Below are 13,403 nucleotides of genomic sequence, written 5' to 3' on the forward strand. Positions count from 1 at the left end.
ATAAAGTTATTAAATAGAGAAGGGAAAATAAATATGTAACTAAAGAAGCGTATAAAAAAGCAAGGTGAAATAAAGGATAAAGGTTTATACACAACATAAATTCGCATATTTAGCTACAACGTGAATTTATATTCATTATATAAATATAAATATTTGCTTAATTACAGATAAGACATTTAAAGCTATATACATGTTGTATTTATATAATATATTAAAACTCTGATTTCGCACACAAAATTCTACCAATATATATATATGCTTACTCTATATAATTTTTTACGTTACACATTTTAAGAATATTTATTCCTCCCGTCTTCTTTCTTTTCTCTTTTCTTTCTTTATCATAAAATATTTTTTAATTCGCTTATTTGACTTTTTATTAATTATACAAAAAAATATTACACCAAAAAAATAAAATAGTGTACAGGTTTTTATAAAAATATATATATGTTAAGAATGTGATTTATAGATATATGGCAAAACAATATATATGTTTATATCAATAAGGGTATATTTTAATATTTATTAGTACGCAGAAAATGTGTATGACGTACGTATGTATGCATGTATATATGTATGTATATATATATATATATATATTGTGTGCGCGGTTCTCTTAAATGCTTATTTTTATAAATGGAATCCCCAATAACAGAATAGCGTATGCCATTTATTCGTTATGATATATGTTTCGATTAAAAATAAAACAATCCTATACAAAATATTTTACTTAATATTTGTTAAATGTATACTATTCAAATAAAAACAAAGTATTATATTTTATAATATATGCTTTAAAAAAATATTAAAAAATAATGGAATTTTTGTTGTGTATTATAACAAAAATATGATATATATTGTTGTGTATTTTTAAAATATAGTATGCTATATTAGAAAGTTGAAATAAATGTTTAGAATTGAGAAACCTATACCTCATTTAAATACCAATGTATATATATACATATGTATACATACATTTCTAGGTAAAAGTTCATATGCAAATACTATATATATCTCTCCCTATTAACGATGTTGTTTTTAAAAATTGGAATGTATAACTTATTTCTTAGTGAATAATAAGCTCACATACCAGTGTTTTTGGCTTAAGCATAAACAGTTTTATAATTATAAAAGTGTTACCATAAAATAATTTAACCATTATTTATGCTGATTTTCGAACAAATTAGCTATAGTATTTTAATTAATAGTATATATTAATCTGTACGCAAAATGTTAAAGAATTTGTTGTTGGAAGTATATATGTCATATATATATTTTTTGATATTAAATTTTTTTTTATTATTTTTTTTTATTATTTTTCTTCATCACATAATTAGAAAAATTATGATATACCCCCTTTTATACATTTATTAATAAAGAAACGAAAAAATATCCTATAAAAATATATATGAAAATGGGGAGACCTATATTGGATACTCATTTTATACTATGATATAAAGTATGATTTACTTGGCATTTATGTTGTATAATATTTTTTTGTATAATTTTATATTTATTAAAAAAGAAAAATATATATTTAGAATTTTATAATTTATATAAAAATATTAAAAAAAAATTACAAGATTAATATATTTCTATAGAATTTTCTAGCGTGCTAAAAAAAATATTTAATACTACCAAGTATTTTTTCATATACCCATAGTTTTTTTTGTTTTTTGCTAGAAATAAATTAAAAAAAAAAATACTTGATACTAATATATAATTTAGGTTTAAGAATAAAAAGCATATGCACACATGCACACGATTATTAGTATGTAATTAAATAGCTATATCTCTATATATATGTATGCATACTTCATACATACAAAAGTATTATAGTGTACACCTTTGTAGACAATGTCATAGGGTATGAATTATTTTGTGTACTTATTTCAACAAAAAAAAAAAAGTACAAAAAAGTAAAAAAAACATTAAAAAGCAATAAAAAAAAAAAAAATATATCATATTAAATATGAACGGACATATAAAAATAAACGGTATTTTTTATTTTTATAGCTATTTTATTTAATAAATTTATTAAAATACATTGAAATATTTCTCTACATTCTTATGTAAAAAAATATTTTTTGACATACTTATTAAAAAAAAAATATATATAAATAATATAAAAAAATAATGTAATATAATTTATTATAAACTAAGTTAATAACTAAATATAAACTAATTAAAATTATAAAATAATAATAAATACATAAATATCAAGAAAATCTAAACACGCAATTATTAAAAAGACTCATTCTACATATATACCGGAAAAATACATATATTTTTATAATTTTATTTAATTATTTTTCTATGATATATATTATAACAATGATGTAGAATGTGCATATCCTTAAAATATATATAGATAGCGTAAAATACATAGAAATAAAACAATTATATAATATATAAATAAAAAAAATACATATAGTAATAAATTATTATTATATTATAGCTTTTTTTTTTGTGGGTATAAATACATATAGGATACCCAAAAAATTATGTACAACCTTTTTAAAAAAAAAAAAAAAAACAGCTATATTGTTATTCATGATTTTTTATTTAATGCTGTTGTTATTAACGTAAATACTTCTTTAGGAAATAAAGAGTATTAAAATACTGACATAAAAAAAGTACATATTTTTAAAAAACAATGCATACATAATACATGCATATATGCATACATATAGTGTTATACATATGCATTTTATCTTATAAAACATTATATTTTTAATTTTGTTAAATCTTATTTTTATGAAGATACAATTAATAATACATAATTTTACACACATATGACTCATTTAATTACACCCCAATTTTGTTTTCATATTTATTAATTTTATAATGTATTTTAATGTCATTTAAAAAGTAACTTTCTAAAAAAATATAAAGTAATTTATTCATGTGAATAATACTACATAAATTTCTAGTCTTATATATATTTAATTATATTAAGCAAAAAAATAAAAATTGTTTTATTAAACAACAAACCAATTGCATGGACTTGCAATTAGTTCTACAAAATTGTGTGTATTCTATAAATGTTTACAATTTTATGCATATATTTTTATTAATTTACATATTTAATATTTTTTTAGACATTTGTGCATTATAAACATTTTTAAATCAAAATTACACTGACATATAAATAAGTCTATTCTAAATAATTTATTTTTTTAATACAAAAAAATAATAAATATATATAGGCAATTATAAAATACAAAATCAACATAATAAGAATATAGAACAATATCACAGCATAATAATAGCAAACTTCACCGCTGGTAAAAGGAACATCCGAACAGTAATAATACAAAATATTATTAATAATAAATAATAATAATAAAACAGAAGGGTAGTATCAAACAAAACCGAAAAAGTAGCAATCCCTCAAACATGCAGCTACAAACAAGAGGGTATACTCTTCTAAAAACCGAACCGAATAAAGACACCCATATTAGCAGAAATGCGAATAACGAATTGGTGTTGAATATTCAGGAAATTTATAAAAGTAAATTCAACCATGATAATAATAGAGTAACGGCTCAGTCATATATGGCCAAGTTGTGGAACAACTTAGGATCAAACAAAATTATTGACCCCCAAAATATATGTGTTTCCTTAAAGTTGCAAATTAATGTAAAAAATACAGATCCCGAAAGAAATAAAAATTATTTCATATATTTTGATATTAATCCGTCTGGAATTATGTCTAAAAACAAACAGAAAATATTTTATCAGTATAAGCCGATTACTGAAAAAAATGACAACACTTTTGAAAGTTTCTCAAACGAAGAGAGAGTGAAACATGTAAGATACATGCATACAAACTGTGCTACCTTGTGTTTTATTTATACAAACCATTATATATTTTATACATATATATTTTTACACATATATATTTTCATACATATAGATCTTTTTTCTTATATATTAATAATATACACACACTTCTTAACATTACCCTATTTGTAGTTCGCAAAACAAACATCGCGGCTATCCGGGAAAATAATCCAACATAAACAATCCAAATATAAATTATTGAAGGTACTTCAGTCAGCTATATATGGAACTGTTTATTTATCTGAGATAATTGAAGATGCTAATAAGAAATTGATCAATACAAAAAAAGCAATAAAAATATTATCAAAGCATCTTATAGAAATGGCTAAGGAGAGAATACAAGAGGATCCATTGTCTGAGTACTATTATAGAGATAGCATGAGTGGACATAGTAATATATTAATATGTGATAATATTTTTGATGATGATATATATATATATATGGTTATGCCTTTTGCTATACATGGTGATTTATTTGAAGTTATGAAAAATAGGAATAAAGCATTTTCAGAAGAAGAAGCGCGATATTTATTTTATCAGATTTTATTAGCTATAAAATTTTTGCATTCAAAAGAAATGGCATTAAGGGACATATCATTAGAAAATGTGCTTTTATTTGAAAATGAAACAAATGGGCTTATTTATCCTGTTTTGAATGATCCTGGGCAAGCTATTCATTTTAATGTTAATAAAAAAAATGAAGTAATATTAGAAGAGTATACAAAAACATTTGGAAAAATATTTAGACCACCTGAGATACATGCAAAATGCAAATATGATCCAACAAAAGTTGATGTATTTTGTGTCGGATATATATTATATTTTTGTCTAACAAAACAGGAATTATTTAGATCATCTGTAGAAAAAGATATATATTGGAATATGCTAATACATAAAAATTATAGAGAATTATTAACTGATAAAAATGGAATTCATTTATCTAATGATGCAGCCGATTTAATTTTTCATTGTTTAGATCCAAACTTTCAAACAAGATATAGTATTAATCAGGTTTTAAGTCATACATGGTTTAAACGCAATATATACCCTGTTCATAATTTTAGTTTATATTTGAATAATGATACAAGATCGGAACAAACTGGGAAGAAATCTCTATTTAAATTTTCAATAGAAATCCATAAATATGCCAAAAAAAATAATGTGAAAATAGATCAAAATTCAATTATGGAATTTTTTATTTATGAGCATGTATATATAAAACCTGATTATAGAACTCCATTTCAAAATAAATGCAATAATACGTTTTTGACATCTTGTTCCACCTTCTACCCTAACATTTCTCCTTTTGTGTATGGAAATAAATCATTTTTTCCTGGAAATGTGATGCCTATGATTCAAGGCAATACTGCTCATTCTGGCAATAGCAATCACAATAGCAATCACAATAGCAATCACAATAGCAATCACAATAGCAATCACAATAGCAATCACAATAGCAATAACACTTGTTTGATGCCTGCATATCATACAAGAAATATTCATACCGCGTCTGATGATACTACAAATTTTGTTATGAAAACAAACCCAAGCTTCAATGTACACACATTACAAGAAAACAGTGTAATAAATAATATGAATAATTGTGAAAAGGACCATCTGATTATAAACAGTTTTCGCACCAAAGTATCTTCCATTAATAAGCGGTATAATAATAATGAAAAGAATTTAAACAACAGATGCACATCTATAAATAGAAGTGATAGTAGAAGTGATAGTAGAAGTGGTAGTAGAAGTGGTAGTAGAAGTGGTAGTAGAAATGATAGTAGAAATGTTTGTACTAGAAAAAATGATTTATGTAGGAAATATATTATCTTCGATAATCCGGTTAAGATAGGAAAGAAAACTTTTCTACATATAAAAAATAATTTAACAAAACCAAAAGAATTAATAAAAAAATGCAATAATCTTAGTGAAAAATCAAAAATAAAGATATTAAATAGTCACAAAAGAAATATTTACAGATTAATAGAACTTAAAAAAAAACGAAATAAAAATAATTTTCCTCGAGAAAAGTGTAGAATTTGGTCAGAAAACATAAAGGAATGTAATAATACTATTATTACTTCGATTAGTAATTTATCTAATGGGAATAAATCAGTTAAAGATGAAAATAACGAAGTAGATGTACTAACCACTCCAATAGTAGAATCAATGAATAAAAAAAGTGAAGTTGTACTAAATGAAATAGAAGTAAAATATCAAAGGTCAAGTGAAAATATCATAACAGAATTTATAAAAAACCATGATAAAACATTACAATTAAATATTCAAAACAATGATAATGAAATCAAATTATTAAAATGTGACGAAAATATTGTCTCATGTAGTAAGCAGAAACATTTAGAACCAAATGAAACACAATGTAATAATGTATCATACATGGATAAAAAAATTACCGAAGATAATAATAAAAATGATAATATAATAGGATTAAGTAATGATATAGATTCTGAAAAGAGTGATGCTAGTTTGGCAGAAACCGAAAATAGTCATTATAACAATATAGAAATGAACAAATTAAAAAATTTAATAAAAAATAAAATACGAGATAATGATAATAGTTTTAACCATATTAGTAATAGTCTTAACGTTCACAACAGAATTAGTAATATATCTAATATCCATAATAGAGTATGTAAGGATGTATGTGAGAATCGACGCCCATTCAATAGCAATATTATCGATAATAATAGTGTTCAAAACTTTGATTGGGTCACACTTTCATGTATCGAAAATAATTCAAATAACGAAATTGATAAATTATATAGTGATTCAAGTGTTTCATATACAAATGTATTAGAAAATAACGAAACTTTGGAAACAGACAAAGATTATAATAATGAAGAATATAAATACATAACAAAAATATTCGAAAATGAGGGGTATATAAATATTAATAATTTGGCTTCCTTTTATGAAAAAAATGATTCCACTGAACAAGGAAATGAAAAAAGTAAAGAAGAAAAAGTAGATGCAATATTTTGTGAGAAAGAACAAAAATGTGAATATATAAATACATTAAATAATGTTACAAATGTTAGAGAAAATGAAATAAAATCAAAAAATATATGGAATTATAAAAAGGAAGAAATGTGTAATTCAATAAATGATAGTAAAAATAATTCTTCAGAAAATATAAAAATTCAAATCTTAAAAAATAATAAAAAATTTCTGAACAAAATTGGTATTACAAGAATGTCTGATGAATGTATTAATCATGTATTAATGCGGGATAATGAAAAAAGGGAATATATAGAAATTGAAGAAGATGAAGAAGAGGAAGAAATTGAAGAGGAAGAAATTGAAGAGGAAGAAATTGAAGAGGAAGAAATCGAAAATTATAATCCTCACAAATTTATGAATCAAATACGTTGCAAACTAGAAAATGAATTAGAGAAAGAAATAAAATGGGAAGAAAATAATTTGAAAAATGAAACTGCCAACAATTTAGACAGTAATTTTTCTATTTTAATAAATACAAACAAAGATATAGAAAAAAGTAATGCTTTATTAAAAAAGGAAACAGATATATCTATGAATAAATTAGAAAGCAAAGAAATGATAGATATTGGCAATAGTAAGAATGAAGATACTGAACAAAGAATTGTTGTAAGCAATTTAATAGATTCTGGATATACATCTAAAATAGATATAGAAAGAGAAAAGGTAGCAAATTTTGATGATATATTTAATAGTGAAGATAAGAAAAAAAAAGGAATTACAAAAATAAAAGAAACTGAAAATATATACTCAAAAGAAATTAAGACAAAACAACAAAATTATTTAACTAAAAAAAACACATCAAAGATATCTGAAATAAAAAAAATCAATACGAATAGTGAAAAGGAAAAAAATAAAATTAAGAAAATGAACAAATATATATTTGATAATAAAATGAAAAAAAATAAAAATGTTTTTGAAAATAATAAAATTCAAGCTAAAGTGGCGAATCAAAACATTGGTATTACAACAGATGTAATAAAAGATAAAAAATTCCAAAATAAGAAAGATAACGAAAATTGGAAAAAAAATAAAAATAATGTAAATTCTATTTTAAATGCACCAAGTTATTCCAATAAAAAAGGAATGAATAAAAATAAAACTAAAAGTAATAATGTAACAGAAAAAAAAACACAAAAATTTAAAAGACATATATTATTAGAATTTGATAAAAAATATGAAAATATACAAAAAACTAATAAATATATTGATAAATTGGAGAAAGATGGATATAATGAAATATATAAAAACAATGGAGGTAGATATTCTAAAAAACCAAATATGAAAAATTATAACCAAAATAATACTGTTTCTTTTATTCCAAGTTTTAGAAAAACAATAGGAACGGTATTATACAATGAAAAAGATAACAAACATTATAATATTCTTAGAAAAAGTAAAAATTTAAATAATGATTTACAATCAGAGATATTAAAAGATAAACAAAATAAACAAAATATACAAAATAAACAAAATAAACAAAATAAACAAAATAAACAAAATAAACAAAATATACAAAATATAAAAATAGAATCAAATGAAATACATGAATTAAAAAATGCCAAGAGTACAGAAGATAGTTGTAGAAACGGTAGAAACTTTACAAATAAAAAAAACTCAAATAAAGATAAAAAAATAAAATTAACAAATATATCTGGTACATGTGCAAATGGAGAATTTGAAACGAAACAAATAAAAAAACAAGATAATGAAATATTTAAAACAGATGCAGAATTTTCCAATGAAATGAAAAAGAATCATAGACTTTTAGTAAATAAGATTAAAAAAAATAACCAAAAAAATGAGTTGTGTAAAAATAATATTCCAAAAAAAAACACATCATCTAAATATTGGAATAAAGATTATAGAAAAAATTTCAAGTTCAAAAAATCTGGAAATTTGAAAAACCCAATTGATCATAATTTATCCAAAACGTTTTCTAAACATGTATTTCCAAAGGAAGAGAAGAAAAAAGATGATGCAAACATATTTAACGTAAATAACTCAATTATTAAAAACGTAAATGAATATAATAAAAATATTAAGCCTTTTAGTACATCTTTATATAATGATAATAAAATGGGAAATAATTATGAAACTGAAAAAAAAAAAAAAAATAATCTTTTCGATCATTTTAAGAAAATAGATGAAACAAAAGAAAACACAACTAACGAAAGTAAAGAAATAAATAACCAAAAAAATGCATTAAGTTGGGTTATAAAAAATGGTAATGCACCAATGAAATGTGCGACAGTAACAGATGTAGATAATGTGGTTGGTGCTAATGTGGTTGGTGATAATGTGGTTGGTGATAATGTGGTTGGTGATAATGTGATTGGTTCTAATGTGATTGGTTCTAATGTGATTGGTTCTAATGTGGTTGGTTCTAATGTGGTTGGTGATAATAGTAGAAATTCCATGGATAATAAAGAAGAAATTATTAGAATTGGGAAAAATAGAACCTTAAACGAATTAAAGAATATATTAGGTTCGGTTTATAATGATATAACATTTGTTAATGCGTTAAATTATTTAAATAGAAATGATGGAGAAGAAAAAAAAGGAAAAAAAATAAATTCTGATGAAAATATTACATTAAGTAAATATGTAAACAATCTTAATAAAGATCTTAAAAAAAATCCAAAGATGAATATATTTATTAATCTAGAAAATGAAAAATTAGACAATAAATATAATTTAGATACAACAAAAAAAGGAACAAAAAAATATGATGAAATTAGTAAATTAGAAAAATGTAAATATTTAAAAAAAGAGAATAATGAATTTAATTGTGTAATAAAAAAAAAAAGTGGAAATACTAATTTAGCAAATGTTGAAAATAAAAAGTTGAAGAACAAAATATTCGAGAAGTATGGACAGGAAAAACAAACTAATCAAAATAAAGGAAAACAAGTTTATCCATTTCTTAAAAGAAAAAATGGAAAAAATGGAAAAAATAGCCAAATGGGTAGTGAGAATGATAAAAAAAATATTGAAGAAAAATGCAACAAAAGTTTGAACTCTTTAGAAGAAAGAAAACTATGTATTCAATACTTAAATAAAAATTTAAAAAACAAAATAAAAAAAATGAATAAAAAAAATGAAAAGAAAGATGAAAAAAAAAATGTTTTAAATGATGATATGGTAGATTATCGAATGTCAAAAACGGAAAAAACGGTTAAGGATAAAGAAATGTTGAAGAATGAAAATGGGAATTGTATTGTAGGTATTAATGAAGCAAATGAGGAAAATAAGGATAAAATAAATAGAAACTATCAAATTCAAAAAAAAGAAAATAGGCAAGGAAACATTAGCTCAAATAACCAGTGTAATAGAAACACTAAAATGTGTATAGATTATAATATTGGAGGAAATAAAAGAGAAGATAATTGTTTAAATTTGAATGGGTTTTATGGAAATGATGATATTGGGTATTATTATTCCCACTTTGAGCGAATATTTAAAAATGAGAAGAAAAATGAAAAGAAAAATGAGAAGAAAAACGAGAAGAAAGATGAGAAGAAAGATGAAAAGAAAGATGAAAAGAAAGATGAAAAGAAAGATGACTCTGAATCTCGTAGTAGTGATATAAAAGAGTTAGACAAAAATAAGAAGAGAACAACTTTAAATGAAATGAATATAAAAAGTGAACTAAAATTTGTAGATAAAGAAAATGTGAATCCTTATCGATATATTTTTGGAGGTATAGAAAATAAATATGTAGATAACAATTTTTCAGAAGATTCTCAAATTATTAAAATGAATCAAGAACAAAAAATTGTAAAAAAAAATAATCAAAAAGAATATATACGTAAGGTAATTCCGAACAATAGCCAGGGTTGTAATGACGATAATGATGACGATGAGGATAGAATAAAATATGATTATAAGAATATTCATCATTCAGAACAAAGGAAAGAAAAATCCAAACAATGGGAAAAGGAAAATATGACCTCTTCTTATAAAAAAACAGATAAAGAGTTGAATGAAAAATCAAACATTAAGCTTATAAATAGTACCAAAGAAAATATTTGGGGAAATTACCAAAATAATAATACAACAAGTATTTTTTCTTTATATCCAAATCAATGGGAACAATTTTTTAAAATACGTACTATAAGCCAAAGGGGCGAAGCAGAAATGGAATCAGCAAATAAAGAAGTAGCAAATAAAGAGGTAGCAAATAAAGAGGTAGCAAATAAAGAGGTAGCAAATAAAGAAGTAGCAAATAAAGAGGTAGCAAATAAAGAGGTAGCAAATGGCGAGGTAGCAAGTGGTGAAAATGTTCCACAAATAGGAGTGATAGAGAATAATAGCTTGGTAAGTGGAATCAGCCAAGGTATTAATATCAATAGAACTATAAATAAATGTAATAATGGTAAAAATGAAACATATTTGACTGGAAATATTAGTGAGTATGTAAAGGTCGGAAATTATGAAGTATGTACAGAATCAATAAAAAAATTGATAGATATACCAAATAGATCTGAAATAGTTAACGTTGATTTTTATGGAATACATGATAATATTCCTAAAATAATAAATGGAAACAAAATAAAAAGAAGATATATAGATGATATTGAAAATGCTTATTCTAAAGTTCTAAATGAATTGGTAAATATCAATAATGATGTATCTATAAGTGAAAATGATTCCTTTATCGGTAATTTATTTAATCGTGAAAATAGTGAAAAAATAACAGATAAAAATACAACAATAAATGATTATAATACACATGAAGAAAATTGTGTAGCAAATACTAAACAGTGTTATTACACCGGAGTAACTATATTTTAGAAAATAAAATACATTATATTTCATATTCAATATGGATTATTTTGAACTAAAATTATTATATATCCAATAATGCAAATTCATAAAATTACATTCCCAACATAGAGATGCAAACAAATTTGGAATCATTTTTTTGTCCGAAATTTTATGCTCGCCCTATCAGTGTAAAACATAAGGCATTCAAAAGAAGAAGAAGAAGAAGAAGAAAAATAAGAAGAAAAATAAGAAGAAAAAGAAGAAGAAAAATAAGAAGAAAAAGAAGAAGAAAAATAAGAAGAAAAATAAGAAGAAAAAGAAGAAGAAAAATAAGAAGAAAAAGAAGAAGAAAAATAAGAAGAAAAATAAGAAGAAAAAGAAGAAGAAAAATAAGAAGATTGAAATGGCTACAGATAATGACATTTCTTAAACAGCGAGAATGACACAAATGGTATACGTTTGTATACGTTTGTAATGTTTGTATTTTTTTTTTTTTTTTAATTTATATTTTGCATACTAACGAAATATATTTTTTTATGGCGTCATAAGATCACTTACGAAAAAATTTACGAAAACGTTTGTGGGTTGATTTAAAAATGTGAAATTAAAAAAAATAATGCATAAACATTAGGGTTGTATATTTGGTTATATAGAAAAAAATATAATTGTGGTTATTATGTGTGTAAATATGAATTATTTTTATTTTAGTTTCTATATGTTAAAAATGTGTAACTAAATTAAAATAAAAAATAAAAAATTCGAAATAAGGTGGTATAATTTTAAAGGGATGTGTATTTTATATCGTTTTTAATTCTTAATTCAATAGGTTTCCGAGTAAATTATACATAAAAAATAATAATAATAATAATAATAATAACAAAGGGACAGAATATATTAATTATCATGATAAAACTAAAAGAAATATTAATATAATTCAAAATGTATACAATTATTAAAACGGTGAAAAAATGAAACAAAAATTTATCCATGAAAACTATTTTGTAAAAAAATTATATTCACATATATGCATTGATATGTATAAATAAAATCATTATTCTACAAAAATAGTCAACTATATATATACATGTGTATAATAATATATACAACAGATAAGGATATCAATTAAAACATTTCGGTAATTTTAAAGATACGGTGGTGGGATATACATACATATACATGCATATACATACATATACATATATATATTTTTTTACTGTGTATGGAAGAAATGTCTAGTAGTCATTCAGTGTGATTCTTGAATATGCTAAATGTGATTTGTTTATCTTTTGAAATAAATTAACATAAGATTTCCATATGTTTGTATATTTAGATGTTCTTCCTTTCAAGGATATATCTCATTTTAGAGAAATGAAAATAAATAAAAATTGGTTTATTTATTTATTTTGAATTTTTAATAATAATTAGTATACCCCATAAAATTGCCCATATCCATCCAACTAAAGGTACAAGTAATTGTAATATGCCAATTATTAAATCATCAGGATCTTTATTTATTATACCTATAGCTATCATACCAAACCCAAAAAAAAAAATATTAATAACCCCCAACATAACATTTATGGAATTATTTCCATCTTCTGGTACTTCCATATTTCGAATTTTATCAATTAATCGTGATGACATTTTGAATAACAAATATTTCAAAGTGATGATAATAATTTGTAACTTATAAATTGTAGATTATGTAAAATAGTGCTTATTTTATTATGCTTAACAAAGGCTATAAAATATGTTGAAAAGGGCTT

At 22.6% G+C, this 13,403-nt stretch overlaps 2 protein-coding genes across 2 annotated transcripts; one reads left to right on the forward strand and one right to left on the reverse strand.

Moving 5' to 3' along the window:
- Nucleotides 1-3,399: 3,399 nt before the first annotated feature.
- On the forward strand, nt 3,400-11,664 carry PY17X_0411900 (kinase-related protein PKRP, putative; the record flags this gene model as incomplete). Its single annotated transcript, XM_725280.1, has 2 exons — nt 3,400-3,813; nt 3,979-11,664. The coding sequence occupies 2 exons, from the start codon at nt 3,400-3,402 to the stop codon at nt 11,662-11,664; spliced, it is 8,100 nt and encodes a 2,699-aa protein (XP_730373.1).
- Nucleotides 11,665-13,035: 1,371 nt separating this feature from the next.
- Nucleotides 13,036-13,281, reverse strand: PY17X_0412000 (conserved protein, unknown function; the record flags this gene model as incomplete). The annotated part of the gene is made up of 1 exon (XM_022955085.1): nt 13,036-13,281. One exon carries the CDS (start codon nt 13,279-13,281, stop codon nt 13,036-13,038), a length of 246 nt encoding a protein of 81 aa, XP_022811562.1.
- Between the last annotated feature and the right edge of the window lie 122 nt (nt 13,282-13,403).

The sequence above is a fragment of the Plasmodium yoelii genome (assembly GCF_900002385.2).
Source record: "Plasmodium yoelii strain 17X genome assembly, chromosome: 4".
Classification (NCBI taxonomy): Eukaryota; Apicomplexa; class Aconoidasida; order Haemosporida; family Plasmodiidae; genus Plasmodium; species Plasmodium yoelii.